The sequence below is a fragment of the Antrostomus carolinensis genome, unplaced genomic scaffold (genome assembly GCF_000700745.2).
Source record: "Antrostomus carolinensis isolate BGI_N321 unplaced genomic scaffold, ASM70074v2 scaffold4105, whole genome shotgun sequence".
NCBI classification, from domain to species: domain Eukaryota; kingdom Metazoa; phylum Chordata; class Aves; order Caprimulgiformes; family Caprimulgidae; genus Antrostomus; species Antrostomus carolinensis.
Genome location: NW_010315563.1, coordinates 72,174 through 89,508, shown reverse-complemented (window position 1 = coordinate 89,508; position 17,335 = coordinate 72,174). Strand labels below are relative to the sequence as shown.

The following is a 17,335-nucleotide window of genomic DNA, read 5'->3' as shown; positions in this document are numbered from 1 at the left end:
CCAATTTCATTTTAAATATCTAACTTAAATGCTTTCAATCCCTCTTTCAAAAAACCTGATTTTTACAGTTGGTTACAGAAGGAACTTAGGCCCCTAAGTGGATGAATTCTATCTAAGACAGATTCTAAAAGTATCATGAATACCCCAAATCTTCAGTGACAATCTTCTGCACTGAGAATTGATACTGCCAAAAGAACTAAAGGGCTACGGAGACAAACACTGGATTTTTGTAATTCAAAATGTGGCTACACAATATGTATTTTTAAAAAAAGTTTATGTACTGAACATTGATTTTTATTCAAATTTTCCTGTTACCTTCAAACGCTCGTGCAGCATCTACCAGGTGGGACCAGTCTAGCCCTGTGGCAGTGTCTGGCAGGGGCATCAGGCCAGGATCATTGAATTTGGCTTTATCAGATAAGGACCCATCTGAGAACCAGAATTCATCTAAACAATAAACACAATAATTAGTCTTCCTATAAGAACGATGTACAAATAATTTTGAAGCTATTATAATGAACTATAAAAAAAATGAATAAGCAGAGTGCATCTTCTTTCTCTTGTTTATGTCTTTTCCTGTTCAATACTCAGTATGGGTGGAACAATTTTTAAACTTCAACAGAATAAGATGGGAAAGGTTTCTAAAGGTTTTTCGGTGCCACTGTGTGTGACATGTTCTTCACATTTTCATGTGAATGCTGTGTGAGTAGGCAGCATCCATTCTTAAAGCATACCACATTAAACCCGAGCACTGAGCAGAAAAGTTGCTAGATACACAAAGTTGTATTTTTAAGAAGGCTGTGAAACAACATATGAGATATTTACATGCAGAGTTTTATTCCGAAACTTAAATACTTCAGTTCTAGAAGCAATTTAAAAAATGACACCCGTTTTTCTTTTAATGCATTTGTAAATTCTAGCCTATAACCAAAACTCACTTTCACATTGAACATGCTACCCTATTAGTTTAATATTTATAGCTGTATATCTGAGGATGTAAGACTTTTGTGCCAATCTCTGAGCTCCAGAGTGAACTGTAAGACACTGTATACTGCAGATAGATTGTATATTAATTGAAACGTATTCACTATAAAGTTAGTTCAAACACAGCTTTCAGGTATGCAGTCTTTTAGAAAGGTACCACAAACGTACATCTTAGCAGAGAACATATTAGCTGTCATAATAACCTTAAATAGTTTTACATTTTCCTTATCTACTCTATCTATTATAGCAATCTTCACTCTGATCAATGTGAACACATTAAAATGAATACTGCTGAACAGACACACAGAGGTTCTTAAAACTGAACACAAACCAAACACATGATTTATAATCACATTTCAGCTTAATCATAAAGCTAGTGATACCATACTGTACTTCTATTACATAGTATAGTCAGGAAAAAATAAATTTTGCTTCAGATGTATCTTTTTTTTATTAAATAAGAAGGTCAAAATAGAAATTTTTCCTCAAATATTTCAGGAGGAAATTTCCATCTCGTTATTCAGGTGATTCAGACTACAATACTTATGAGGAATATTTTTTCCAGTAAAACACTAAACATAAAAATCAATGAAGGAAAAAATGCACACATACAAGTGGAAGATACATTACAGTTTAAGAAAATGTCATGTTGTCATTGTCCTGATACCAATGAAAAAGAATACCAAAATCCGTTTGAATTAAAGATTTCTGACCTAAAATCCAAAAGCAGTAGTCTGTTACAGAGCATTCTACTGCATGGAACAATGATTAGGGCATACCATACTCTTCGCAGAAAGCTTGCTTAAAAAAAAAAAAATAAATAAAATTCAGGAACAGGAAAGTGAAGGAGGTTTGCAATCGACTGTCAAAAATTAGGAGTCCCACAAAGCAAAAACAGTGCAGAAGAGGTAGAAATGCCCTTTACTGTACTTATACGAAAGATGTAGTATTGTTACATTACAATTGGAAATGGCTCGACAAACCTCTGTAGAAATATCTTTTAGTATGCAAAAGCGGATGTTATATGAAACGGAAAACATAATAAACAAATATATTCTACCCACACATCTGTACTAAGATTTTATTTTCAGTTCCTTATAAACATATATAAAACCTTTGCACCTTGGGGTGCAAACACATTGGAAGTTCAATATCAGACCAGTCTCTGAACTTTTGTATATGACCTGAGAATTATAAGAATTTATTTATGCAAGTACAAATGTCTTATACATCCCTGTTGTGGAAAATAGGCAGAATGCCTTATTTGAAAGGCTGGCAAGCCAGCTTTTGGTTCTAGACCAGCAGGCAGACCCTGAGGGACAGCCTTTGCTTTTGTGTGATCAGCCTACAGAGCCTGATTGTGAAACCTGTCAGAAAGATGCCTGTTCCCAGTGCGATTCTGCTGGCTTTCCAAATTAAAGCGTAGGAGTGATATATTCACCAGTAGTCATCCTTCATTATGCACTGCCTTTGTGAGAACCTCAGTTCACCTTAGGGTGGATCCTATTTGGTCCTGCATAAGACCTGACAGAGCAACTCAACTGCAGAAAGCCTGCCGGAGTAGAGATTTGAATATTGATAGTTCTGAAAATGCAAGTGCTCATGCTGATGGCTGAAATCAGAAGCAGAATAACTGAACAGGCATGAGTACGCCACCACAGAATAATTCATATTCAAGATATAAATTATGTGTTCTTGTGCACTGGGGGTGGGGAGACGAGGGAGGAAGAGGAAAAAGAAAAAAAAAGAAAAAAAACAAAAAAAGGAGCTCTAATGATACAGGCCTCTTTGTTCTTTTGAATTTCAGAGAATATTTTTTGTATTTCAGGAATGCTCTGGGTGAGATGAATTATTTCTAGCCTCCTGTATTTGCATTTCCTCCCTGCTCCTCTTACCTTGCTGTTACCTCTGTATGACTTTCGCATTAGCAGCTGCAGGCTGCCTGTTGTCTTCCTGTTTGATTTGTGCAAAGGTGGCAAGTTATGCTTCAGCATGTCCACCTCTGCGTGTCCAGAAGGATATGTGTGATCTCGTAGGCTGCTATCATTGCCCACAAGATTGGTCTTGAAGGAACACAGATTTACTCCTTATTTCCTTTGAGGAAACAATGTAATTGTAATCTTCCAGTTTTAAAGATTATTTTATTTGCTGTGCTCCTTCTGGCATAAAATCATTGATCGTGTGGTTTCTGGTCCTTTCAGTTACATCACTCTCTTCCTATGCTTAGGAATTTTGTTTATTTTTATTATTGATACATCAAAGTATAAAGGATTCTGAAGAGTCCTTATTTTCACCAAAATTATATGGTCAGTTCAGTTTCTAACAGAATGCCTCAAACTGAGTGTCATCGATCCCACATACCTCTGTATTCAAAGAGTATCTAGTTATACAGAAAGAATAAAGAAAAGCCTGACTTAGCCTTTTCTACTTCCAAGACAAGTATGCTGCTTCAGTTGTAACTGCTACTTTTATGTAGAGACTGTGGATCATGAAAAATTATCTGCTAAGAACTCCTCGCTTACTGTGCTCAAACTAGACATGTAATTTAACAAGTAGATTATCTCAAAAGATGCTGCAGCTGAAGAAACATCAAGTCATACATAGACATAAATCCTATTGTCTGCTTCCTGTTCTTCTCTCCCATCATCACCCATTATATCTCTACGGTCCTCTTAGACAACAGCTTCTGCCTGCTGAAATTTTGCTGAACCCTTTCCTCCTTCGGTATTACCTAGGGTTTCCCTTCAATGATGCCAGCCTGCTAGTAGGTTTTCTCATGGACAAATGCTCACATTACTGTTAAAAAGTGGACATTGGCTCCCCATAACTACTTTTCCTTCCCTTTTGTTATTGAAAATAGTCTCATGTTCTGGTATGGTGGATTATTCCATTATTATTATGTGTGAGAGTCTGTAACAGAAAATGTATGTACTCCTTTGGTTGTGTGAATTATTTAATCAACAGCCTTTATTTGCTTACTGAAAAACTGATTTCCAAATTGTTCACATTGTACATCATCGATACACAGTGATGTTCTCCTATTTTAATAGTGCTTCTTATCAATGAGGTTAGTTTTGGATTGAAGCTAACACTGATAGTAAGCTAGTTTTAAGATAGATTTTCCTCTAATAACATCGCCGCAGATCTGTAAGCTGCACTTCTGGCAGCCTTTTCCCTATTGCATGTATAATCTGAGAACTTTCAGAATGTGTTAGTGTTTCATTGCAAAATATTCCCTTCCTTATGATCCTCTTCACTGCAAGTATCCTGCACTCTGCTCCTTTCCTCACAGTACAGGAATGTCAGAGCATTTTTCTTTCCCTTTCTTTTTGTGTTTCATAATAGGAGTGGGCCACAGTGCCTGCAATGCCAGTCAGACTGCCTCCATGTGTCTTTCTGGGTTTCCAACCTGTGCTAGTACACTAGTTCTGTATCAGTGGTTCTCATTGTTTTCATTCTTTCCTTGCTGGTTCAGCTGCCAGGAATTTGCAAGACGAGGTTAGATTTGTACCTGCAACCATGTATGGCATGCTAGAATCACTCAGTGCGAACAGCACTGTCTCAGTTAGGGAATCTCTAATGTCCCCAAGGTAAAATCCCAGAGTGCTCAGCGACACGAGTTCTCCTTTCTGGTTTAAGTTAAAAATAAGATAAAATGAAATAAATCTCTCTACATTTGTGAACTGTGTGCAATCAACAGCATTCAACTGTGAGAGCTTGCATTTCAGGCTTTTCTGAAAGCAATTCTTCTTTCACTTCATTTCCCCCAGTGATAAAACAATAAAAAAATCCTATAGCTTCATTTTCTCATCTCCTTCCCACAGACAACATCGCACACAGTTGAAGTTTCTGTTTCTATATTTGCATGGTCGTTTTGTCTGATAATTCTGATTTCCCTATAAACGGAAACCCTTCAGGTTACCTATTATGCTTTGGTTTTGGTGCTGCCTGGCTGACCTATTAATTACACTCTTTTCCTTGCTAGAGAGATCTCATGAGACTTGGTGCTGCCACAATATTTCAGGTACCACATGCTGGGTAATAACATGCAAGAACATATCTTTCTGAAATGAATTCCAGCCAAACCCACACTATTTCCACTGATTTCTGAAAACATTAAGTATTAGTAAAATTAAAATGTTTTAAGATCACAAACATAGGTGTTTTACAAAAGACATTACTATAACAGCTAAGAATCCTGATATCTGATACTACAACCTCAAGCCAAAATTGTAAATGAAAAAGAAACCTCTCACATCACCACTGCTATAGAACAAAAATACTTGCTGTATGCACTGATAACAAAAATCTTCCTAACAAGAGCCAATGTTAGTTACTTACATGGAGATACTGACTAACTTTATTTTGAAAAAAAAGGTGGGCAAGTCATGATGTGTTTGTTTTCAGAGTGTAATTACAGATAACTAATTAAATCTTCCTTGAAACAGTCATCATAAAGGATCCTATATTGCTGGCATTGAAAGGCCCTTTTATAATACAGAACCATTATATAATATAAACCAGAAAATAGAGGTCATCTATGAAAATAGCATTAACTACCTTGGATATCAATAATCAGCTTCATTTTGACTCACAGGATACTAGTTTCATGGTTTTTCCTAGCTACATATATAAATCAATCTCTGTATCTAAGAAGCAGCAAGAATGGAAAATAAGGTGTTTAAGACAGAACTAACACAAAAAAATAAAATTTCACTGCTGAAGGAGCAGTATACAGCTTGAGTGTATGCCATTAATTGTCTTGTGTCAATCTCCAGAATAAAAACACACTGAAGGTTTGTTGTGTGCAATCCCATTGCACATTTACCTTTACAAGAAATGGCTCTAAAAACACAGGTTTAACAGTAAAAGTAAAAAATACAGGCAGGATGCCTGATTATATACACAGCTCCTTCAAAGACTACAAAATCTACTGAATTAGTCTCAACTGAAACAAAATGGGTCTTTACTCTCTATCAAGTAAAAGCAAAGGATCTTTTCATATTAAATGTATGGTAAAGAGCTTCACTCTGATAGAAGAATTTTTATAGAATGGCAAAAGGTACACCAAGCATGCATTCCCACCTCAAGCAGGCATTTAGCACTTGTTTGCGATACCACTTTAAAATTAACCAATGTTTAGCGACTAAAACTTAATCTCATAGCTGACACCACTATAACTAGAAAATTGTCTTTTATGTAAGGCTTACTTCTCAAAGTTAGCAAGTGACTGCTAGCTCCTGAAGGACAGGACAAATGACAGAGCTCTTTTTATTACTATTTCTTTTGTGTGTCTGCATTTTCTCTGGACATGTGCCTACAAAAGCCCTTAATGCTTTCAAGAAATCCACCCACAGCTTCAGAGTCCACAATTTCTCTACTAATTTTAAAATTACAGCTGTGATATAATATTAAAGTATCTAACTAAAAGTGCCTTCTTTTTTTCTTTTTAACCCTCAATTGGGTGTCCCCTATAGGTCACCCTAAAATAATTGAAAAGTCAAGAGATTAAGTGTTTTTAAAAAACAACTCCCTTTTATTAAATATATAAATACAGATACATCGCCTAAATATATGTATCTGGCTGTGTAGATTTGGGCTGTGGTACATAAGCATACGTGTTTTGCACAACTTCCTTTTTTTTTTGTAATTGATGTAATTTTCATTAAATTTTTCCTGTAAAATTACTACGGACTTTATAGTTCATCACTCCATATTTGAATTTTTGCAAGGTAAGCACATAATAAAGATCATGCTTATGAAGACCCCACAAGTAAAGAGACAACTTCACAAAATAGTTTGAATTTAGCACCCCAGACTACTCTTTTTCTGCCATTAAAAATGAAGTGTTATTTGCAGATTTTACTAAGATGTTAAAAAAAAGTATCAACAAATTCAGTTTTGATATTGGAGATGACAACTCCAATTGCAACAACCATTGTTTCCTTTTACGACGTAACCGAAAGGATCATCTAAATAGAAGCTGTTCCATTTAGCTATTATTTTGAATATATTCATTAATATTTCACTAATTTGAATGCACACAAAAAAGAAAAAAAAAAGTTGAAATAAACCAGGCCGGCTTGGCTTAATTAGGTCACTACTGGAAAATAAAATGATAACAAGAAATATCTTCAGACAAATGTTTGTTGTTTATCACTGGTCTCTAGAAAATTTTTTGGGAAGTAAATTGAATGCCATCTCCAAACATGACAAATCTGAATTGATCACTATGATTAGCATGTACTGCTGACCAAAGACGCTTTTACTAGGATACCTAGAACACTGATTTGACATTTCATAATGTCACCTTAGAAGTAATATCTAGCTTAATATTTGGGGATTTGTTTGAGTTTATTACAAATATTAGAAACTCGGGAAAGGTAGCAACAACCACTTACTTCTCAGATTTCCCATTCCAGGAGTCAGGCTCATTCTGGGAGGCAACGTGCTGTGATACGGTGGTGTAGTGCTGAATAAGATATCATTTGGCAAGGCCTGGTCTAGCATTGAACTTCGAGAGCTAGCGTATGAAGATCCTCTTCGATTGCTACATATACTCTCATCAGATAGGGTACGGTAAAGTGTCCTCCGTGGAGAAAGGTTTCCATAAAATGAAAACTAAACATCAAAATATGAAGATATAAGAACATACTGGTTAAAATAATTCACTCAATCATATCCCATCATCGTTTCTTGGGAGTGTTTTTCTGGGCAGGCACTCTGGAAGATCAGTGACTTGTTCCACTGTATCAGATCCACTGGGACGTCAAAAGAGTTTCTGAACTAGATTTTCATACTTCCTCTTGATATTTTGGAACATATCACCATGAATTTATCAGATACTGTATAGCTTTATTAATTCTGAAATGTTAAATGAAATTTCCATAGCCTTATGACAGCAGTGTTTTCCAGAAATATATATAAGGTTACAAACTCTGGCAACATTTATTCAAGACTATACATAGAACAGTTTGATTTTAATTTGAAATGACTACGCTTTAATGTTAAACATTCTGAACTGAAATATGGTGCAAAGTAATTCATTGGATGATAAAAGTGACTTGAAGACACTGCACCTCTCCAGATCTCACAAACTACTTAGAAAAGAGGAGAACAGAGTTCAGTGAAAACTGTTCATGCATTTCAAAAAGTTTATACCACAACCCAAATATCTACAGTAGAACAAGATGTTACTGTATTGTAAAACTGGGCCATTCCACTTCATAAATCATTCTTCAGCACTGCAAATCCAGTTATTCTTCACATCTACAAATGTCAGTTATTGCTTTAATTATTTTAACTGGTTTGTCCTGCATATGACAATTCAATGTCCTGTCCTGTTTTCTTTGTAATTAATTATGAGTTGCACACTCCCTTTGCAGTATGCTTAAGAGTAGCTTTTTAAAACAGTGAATATAGCATAAAATTAAAGATACCTACATTGCTATATTTCTGACAAAACTTGCTCACTGATGAATAGTTATAAAAGGAATACACAGAAACACTCAACCATGCCACAAGACACAGTCTTTACAAAATACTTAAATACACTTCACAGTGCTAGTCTATCTTGATGATAATACAGAACATGCTCAGTTGTTAGAATGCTTAAGTGTGTCTCAGAGAAAATTGAAGGAGATATTCAGATTCTAATCTAGGAAAGCATCAAAATACTACATCAGTTCTAGAGATGTGCCTGAAACAGATATGGGCCATGGGAATAAACATAATGTAAAACTTTATTTTAACATATACATAAAATGATCACAACAATAGGCATAAGCAGCATCCCTGAATGAATGGATAGACATTACACAGCATCCTTAAATGAATGGATATATAATCCTTCTATAAGCAGCGGTTAAAAAATATCAAAAGACCCTGAGCCTAATTATGGCCCACACTGGGCAAAGGGTTAAAAGCTTTCACCCTCTGAATTGAAGGGTCTTTGAACCTCTTTCCTGTACTCAAGACTCCCAGCTAGCATCCTGCTGCAATTTTTGGTTGTTACTCAAGCCTCCTCAACATTGTACTGCATCTTCTATCTATAAAGGTTATTCACTAGCTATCCAAACAAGTTGCATGTTAATTGTTGGATCTTTACAGAGTTTCCCTTCAGGGTGCAATAATACCTAGAGGGCTCACTATTCCCCGATCTATGAAAATAAAACCAAACCAAACAAAAATGTGATTTGATTCTGTAGAATCTTGCATATTCAGAAAATTCATTCTGGCTTCGCTGTCAAAGACAACTGACTCATCTATACCAAGATTACTACCCTCTATGAAGGCATAATCAAAGGCTGGATAGTGCTGAGTCCTACAACTGGGGAACCCCTGCAAGTCAGGGCATATGGTCTCTCTCACTTAGTGAGCTCTTGTTTGGGTGTCTTGGGAGGGGAATGGGACAGTAGTCATTTATATCTCACGATGGTCACACCACCGCACTCCTTGTTGTTTCTTATTTAGGTAGTGAGAAACACTGGCAGCTCTTGATATCTTAACACAAAACCAATTACTGTATCAATCATAAATCATAAAAACCTCTAGGACATTATTCATGAGAATTCGAATGCATTTAATGCATACTTAACATACTGCATGTTAAAATATATATATGATCTGAATTTTAAATTCAACTCTGCACTTAGAGAATTCCCATGTGTTACTTTTGTTCAGACATGATGATTATGCTATTTAGCACATTGTATAAACACAGTGGGTTAAGAGAGCACTGAGTTAATATTGAAGTGTGACAATTATCTCAAGTAATTTAATTGCTTTGTGTTTTATCCCACATTAAGCACAGAATTCAAAATCATGTGTACATTGGGGAGTAGTAAATTTTAAGTTCTCTATCCACTTTTTATGAACATTTAAATATTACCAATTGTCTTCATACTAGAAAGATTAGATGTATGTTCTCCACTAGCACTAACAATTATGCTTTTTGAGCAGTTGCCACTGATACCTACATGAAATTGTGACTTAAGACTTCAAACAGAATTTTTGGTACTGAGTATCACAGGGCAGGGAAAATTGGGCTACTTTTATTCATATGCCTTAACATCATAAGGGGGGTGTATAAATTTAGGCATCTAACCTTGAAAAAGTTACTTTTCACCTTTGAAATTATAATTAGGTAGCTCTATCTGCACCTGTCTCTGCTCAAGCTAAGCAAAGACATACTTAAACAAGTACTGTATTTCATATATAATAATAAAATTAAATATTATTTTCATATTGTGGGAAATGACATTTTGGGACTTATAGTCAGTATTTATAGCATCCCCATGGAATACACTCGGCTTTTACGAAATGGTATTGCCTTCTCTGTAGCAATTTTGGGAATAACATCTCTAAGGTAACTTGCGCCTGAGATACAGAAAGATTAAGAAAGTAGCTAACCTTCCTTCTCCCCTCCTCCATAGAGAGGCTGTCTGGCAGCATCAACTTCAGAAAATCTTCTTTGGACAAGACTTGCTGGCTTTCAGCAATGGCATTCCTCACGGAAGTTTGGAGTGGACTCGATGCAGACACAGCATCAATATCGTCATACACTCTGTAGAGACAATTGGTGTTTTTAGCAAAAGAAGCAATAGTGCTCTTGCATTTGAAAGACTGCATTCATTTTCTGTCACAAAGTAAAAATTGTTAGAATGATCTTCTGGCACAGCACTCTTATTTAGAACATTTTTTTGATCATTTTATATTTTGGAATTCTTAAACCACTGAAAAACCAATTTTAGGAATTCTAAAAAACAATTTGAAAAAGCACAATGCTTGTTTCTCCTAGTTTTTCTCTTTCTTTTTTACATTCCACACTTCTCTATTGTTAAAGTTGTATTTATATCAACATTTCCAACAGTTTAACACAAAATATTTTAACTTTTACTTCCTTAGCAAGTAAGAAAATAAGTATTTTATAGTGTGATATTTTATCCAGCTTCACAATCCGGCAAAATTACTATGGTCATCAACAGCAATGTTTGAAATGTATTGGTAATCGATTGTGCCATGTGCCAAGTGTGTTTTATTATCAGCAATTTCATAAAGCTCTTCAGATAAATAAAACAGCTGTCTTCCTTAATCATCAGCATATAAAAATGTATTTACAGTCAACAAAAGACTGTCAAACTGAATTATTATATTTCAGCTTCTTTCCAGTGAGAAAGGAGAGAGATAATGTTAACAGGTTTACTCTGGAAATGGAATGGAAGGAAATGGAGATTCCCAATCACACAGAACATACGTTTGAAGCCATTACTTACTGCCAAGAACAGTATAATCAGTGACTCTGTCTTCAGAGAGAGAGGAAACAAGCTTTGCTATGGTAAAGTGTAATTCCCAGTGAATTATATCCTATAGTGGCACAACATTCAGCAATTGACCTGATTTTCATCACCATTGCTAATCAGAGATGTTATTTTATTTCAACATAATTACCCTCAGAGAGATATTTCCTCTCTGTGATGTATAGAAAGCTTTCCTAGACAGAAAGAGGTGAAGCAATGTTGTACGCCGTGGAAAAATCTGAAAATATTTTCTGATCTATGAAGTGCTGCCACATTCAATTACTATGTCTTAAATAGAACTAGCTCTTGAAGATACTTTTCTAAATTGCTGTGGTTTCAGTCTAAATACCATGATTCATTATGCAATTTTGGTTTAAGGATTCCATTAAAAATAAAGATAAATTGTTTCAGGAGTTTATCAACTTCAAAATGCAAAGACTTGTGGGAATTGATGAAGTTACAATTTTTTAAGAGCAAATACTACTACGACTGAACAATTCAAGCAATTAAAACATGGCAGGGGGCCAGGCAGAAATTAAATCACTAGTACAATAACACAAAGAAACACAAATAAACAGGGCAGGAAGGTAGTAACATCTGCTTTTGAAAATTAGGAATTTAGGAGTTTAACTTCAGGCTCATATTTCATGGAATACATATGTACTACATGTATTCTAGCTTATATTTTTAGATATGAATCTTGCCATAAATATGCACATATATGCAATATGACATATTAGATGCAAATAACCCATTCGCATTAAACAAAGAGTAATCATGTATTAAACATTTGAAAATCAGGTACTGCATGTCATCTTGTCAATTTGTCAAGATATATAGGGCTGACTATGATTTATTGAGAGACAGAACCGAACAGCTTATACATAAAAAGAAAGCAAGGAGGTTATCTAAGATGATTTTTAAGATAACAGGAATTTAAAGGTTAGTTTTAAACAGCAGATTCAAACATTACTTATTACTGCTGCAGCACTGTGAAAGTATCATCTCTATCTATATTTGAGATACTGCATCTTTTCCTTGGAGTGCAAGCCTTTTTCTTCCACCCAAGAAGAACACATTTCCCACGAGCTATTCTTGTGTTAAGCTGTACATATAGCTGTTCGTTAGAAATGCTCTGAATATTTTTGTCTAAATGTCACTTGCTAGAAAAATATGTAGTTTTATTGAAACGTGCACATTTTGTAGAGTCTCATTAAGAGAGTCTCAGACATATCCATACCTAATCTTTTTCTTTTGGGGTCCTAACCACCAGTTCATACCTGCTCATTAAAAACAAAGACAGAAAAAAATACAAAAGAACCACTAAAATATCCTCAACTGTCACTAATTTTAAAAAATGACCTACCATAGATCACTGATACATTTATGGTCATCTCTCATCTGTATTGTGTTACCCAAAGCAATAGGCAACAAGGTAGTAAAGGTTTAGCACAGAAACATCAGTCAGGAAGTAAGCTCTTTTCAACTAACTAAAGTTCTTGAATAGTTGTAGAAAAGATCTTTAAGACCTTAATACAATTGTACCTTCCCAATTGTTTCCTAAAGATTCAAAATGGAAATTCGGAATGTCTGACATAGTCACACATTACTGCCTCCACACACTTTCAGAAATATCTGTCAGCTTGCTTTATTTGACACATGGGAAAAAGATGCAGCTGGATAGAACAGAGGAGAAAATAGTATCCTGTGCAGTCACTGTCTTTTTTTCTTTTTTTTTTTTTTTTTTGGATGTGCTTTTGATACATAAAGGTACAGAAAAACACCCAAACATTTAAAACAAAACAGAATTGGTAATTTTTCATTTTTTTAATCTATTTTAAAATTTCATCAACGTTCTTCCCCCAACAAAGTTAAACAGAGTTCTTACTCATGGCATTCAGAAATTTCAGATTCTTCAGGTGTAGGACTTCCTTCTGATTTTTTCCATCCAATGACATATTTACTCACTGCTCCTTGTCTGTGGTATGATTTTGAAACTGACCCAGAAATCTGTTGATTACTATTCTGTGACACTATATAGACTTTGGAGGTATCTAGGGAGCCACTCTTTTTAGAACAATGTGTTGATGGGCTTCCTGAATGATGTGACCCACTGAAAAAGTAAAGAAAACACACAAAAGCAAAAATGAAATCTGCTCTACAACAACAAATCAGAAACACTTCATCTGGTATGCAGCTACAATTCTTAAAGCTAAGTTTTCCTTAAGGTTAAAATCAAGGTAGCAATATTGGTACAGTAATTTTCTACATACCAGCACCTCATACGTTAAAGTTTTTTGAGAACAGGATTGTGATGAGTTTCTAAAACAAGTAATATATATAACTCAACTTGCTGAAATGCCAATGCAAACTGATACAAATTAAAATTAAAAGACTAAGTTCAAGACATATATAGAGGATTTGTGCATGCAATTTTAAGTAAATATGAACACACACATTATTAATCATATAAGTCCATTTATATCAAGAACTACATAGGGAATTTCCCCAAATATTTTTCTAATTATAAAACTTATGTGCTTTTCCACTTCATGTTAATTTTGACACTTCACACCAGTTTAAGCTGTGCCTTTCATTCAGTACCTTTGAGAATTTAATATTAACAGAAGTAAATTTCAGTTCAACAAAAACAGTCCTTTGGATAATTTTAATAGCCTTTTATTGTGAATAATAGCACTAGTAGGCACTAATGAAACCTTTTACTGAAGACTCTCAAAATGATTTAAAATGAACTAAAGCAAACACTTCCTTGAAGAATAAATTTCTTCTTTTCATCTTGGAGGTGAAGTAAGCAAAGCATTCAGAAACCAAGTGCCTTGCCTAAAATTAGAGGCTAGAACCTGATGGAGCAGCTCCTAACTTTCATTGTTGGTTTATGAATACCAAACACAGTGCTATCTTTCAAACTAATCCCAAAAGCGTTGGATTAATTCACAAAGGACCAGAAGGTGTTGCCAAAAGTGTAAGAGACAAGGTTAATTTGCTGTCTATGCAGAGTCAAATACAAGCAATGCACATACATGGATGTCATTAGATCAAATTAAAATGTCAACTGTGGAAGAAAGTTGAATCATTAAGGCAATGGATTAATAATTCTGATCACAGTTAGTATGTGATTTTAATCTTAAAACCAATTTATTTTCTCTCCTCTCCTCCTTCTTCCTCCCCAAAAAGTAGAAACAAGATTATGAGGTTTTGGGGGAAGAAAATAATGCGTCTGATGTTAAAACAGTTTTGCTTCCTATGCTTGCAAATATGCAAATATATTATGTAAAGACATGATGAAGAAAATAATCCAGTTGTGAAAAATCTAAAGATGAAGCACACATTAAATCACAATGTAAAATAAATATCAGATTGACAGCAAGGACATTATCCAAAGGATTTTAGACTTCTATTTGTAACTAAATTTAAGAAAAATTGAGCATCCAACCTCATTATGTCATTTTTTAAAAAGGGAATATTTCTGAAGTGAAGAAATAAAATGCCTATAAAAGCCTGGTACTAGATAATGAGTTTAATGCAATGGCTGGAACAAGCAGTATATATTTTTAGGATCCAAAAGATGTTCTGTATAAGGAACAAAGCCAAAGTAAAGGCAATGAAGCTAAGCTGTTTCAGCTACAGTAACATGAAGGTATTTGATAATTCACATGCATAATTAATATAAAATAGGAGAGAGAAAGCCCTTAATAACAATAGTGGTAAGACATAATGTTGTGCATAGCTCAAGTCAATCTTGTAGTCTGAGATACTGTTTCCCACAGCGTGTTTAATTCTGAAAATCTTACTCGGACACTATAGTATTAGTTTTTTCAGGGAGTTCTTTATCTGATGATATTAGAGAATCAGGTCAGTATCTTTCAACCAATAAACATCTTTCCTGTGCGTTGTACTTTATCTATTCAGTAAACAGAATACAATTTTAATAAAGAAATGTTGAGTTTATAGATCAATGACATTCCACCAGTTTGTGGGCTTGTTTCTTGAACTTTTACACTGTTTAGCTACTGCAGAAAAAGTAATTATGAATGAATGCCTCAATAGCGTTAGAATTTAATCATTATAGATTATGAAGAAATACAAACTCAGTGTCTGATGAGTTGGAAAATATGTATAGGATTCAGCAGTAGATATCACATGCTTATATGTTAACTCAACTTTCTTATGTCTATTTAAACATGTCAGCGTTGCATCATCACAGCTATAAAATGTGATATCTTAAATAATGTATGCCTGTGGGTACTATATAGGCGATGCCAGCTTTTAAACCCAACTGCAAAATTATTTATCACTCCAATATAATTTGAAAGATATGTAAGCAAAGTTTAAATAAAACAGATGGGTCACATAACATAAGTCTGACATTTTCCTGTAACAAAAAGATTTGGCACACAAATTAGAAGGTGATAATTTGAAAACATTCCTATTGCCAAAGTGGAATTGGGCAATCCTAATACGAGCCATCTCAACAATAATTACTACTTTGGAAATGCCTAGATAAACTCACTTAAAATTTATAAGCTCTTTTAAAAATTATTTTTAATTAATCCATAAAATGTTTATTCTATAGAAGTGAGCAGCAGATTATCTAATCGTTGCCTGGCACTTGAAATACGACAGCTACCACACAAGTGCTGAGAATACATATTCTAGCCATTAGAAATCTATTTCAGATCATTATGATGAAGTCCTAGAAACACAGAGCTTATTTCTAGAGCTTTAGAAGTCTTTATAAATAAAATTAAATCTCAACACACACAAAGCAGAGTAAATCTAGAGCTTCCGCATTATTACAGGGGTAGTGAAAGCTTAATGTGAAAGCATTTACCTAGTTTTCACAATAGTCTATACTAACCTCTATAATTTGTGGGGAAAAAAAAATTAAAAATCTAGAAGTCAGAGTAAGTATACAAGACATTCACTCATATCAAGCACATAAAGAAATGAGGATATAAGATATTTTTTGTTTATTTTCCTGTACTGATTGACATTGAAAACAGGAAAATCAGAGGGAAAGAAGAACAAACAATTTCCTTCCTTCCTTCCTTTACAGAGTATAAACCTTAACACATAGACCAAAGCTCCAGCATCAAAGTCACCGTAAAATGGGAATTGGGAGTTAAAGGCAACCAGCTGTAAAAGCGTACTTTCAAGTTTGCTTTACAACAGATGTACCGTGCACACATTCCATTGGTAACAAAAAGAGGAGCTGAACATCAATCAGAAATTCAGTTCAAATAAAACAGTAAAGCATACATCACAATGATGTAAATTAGGGAGGATGGTACGCAATGTTGTGAAATAAGTTCTAAGTACAAACTTCACTTTTACTCAGGGATGTTTCCCAAAGCCTAAGCAATGTGCACAAGGTCACATATAAAGTCTCCATCAGATCTGTGAGAAGGGCTAGCTAAGCTTTTTAGCCAGACTTATCAAAAATTGCCTGAAAATTGGCATTTAAAATAAGCATTTAAATACAACAAAATGCAATAAAAAATATCAAAATCAGTTAAGTGCACTTTCAAAGAAAGGTAAACAGAATAACAACAATGAAAAAGAGTTCTCTGTATGTAAATCCAGAATCCACAATTCCTAATTTATAAGAAACACATACCTGGAATGAGAGGAGATTTCACTTAGGTCTCCCATACTGCCTTCAGCTGTATGACTGGTAGAAATAGCAGAGGCATAGCTATGAACAGCATAGATTTTAGCTGGATCATCATCTGGCCCAGGAGTTTCAGAAGACTCGGTCCACTGCTCAGTACGACAATGTACTCCAGACCTGGTGCCAGCAAGGTGCAAAGGGGCCAGAAGAGGAGCAGGCATGCAGGGAGCTGTATCAATTCCACTGTCAGTAGAAGCCCCCTTTATATACGTTAATCCAAGCAGCTCAGGATCCATCAGATCTCCAGAACCAAAGTGTTTTTCATCACTGTTGCTGGATGTATTACTGGATAGGGTGTTGCTGCTTGAGTGGCTTGAACAGCTTTTGTCTCCAATCTTAACAAGAAAACAAATGAAAAAAG

General features: G+C 34.8%; 1 protein-coding gene across 1 annotated transcript in view; it reads right to left on the bottom strand.

Annotated features, from left to right (window-relative positions):
* The window catches only part of SIPA1L2 (signal induced proliferation associated 1 like 2), an 83,409-nt gene that overhangs the window by 9,977 nt on the left and 56,097 nt on the right, over positions 1–17,335 (bottom strand). The window contains exons 13-17 of the mRNA XM_010167978.2: positions 16,921–17,309; positions 13,171–13,395; positions 10,396–10,549; positions 7,386–7,605; positions 316–447 (exon numbers count right to left, since the gene is read on the bottom strand). Coding sequence (XP_010166280.1) covers positions 316–447; positions 7,386–7,605; positions 10,396–10,549; positions 13,171–13,395; positions 16,921–17,309 — 1,120 coding nt within the window. The remainder of the gene's footprint in view (positions 1–315; positions 448–7,385; positions 7,606–10,395; positions 10,550–13,170; positions 13,396–16,920; positions 17,310–17,335) is intronic.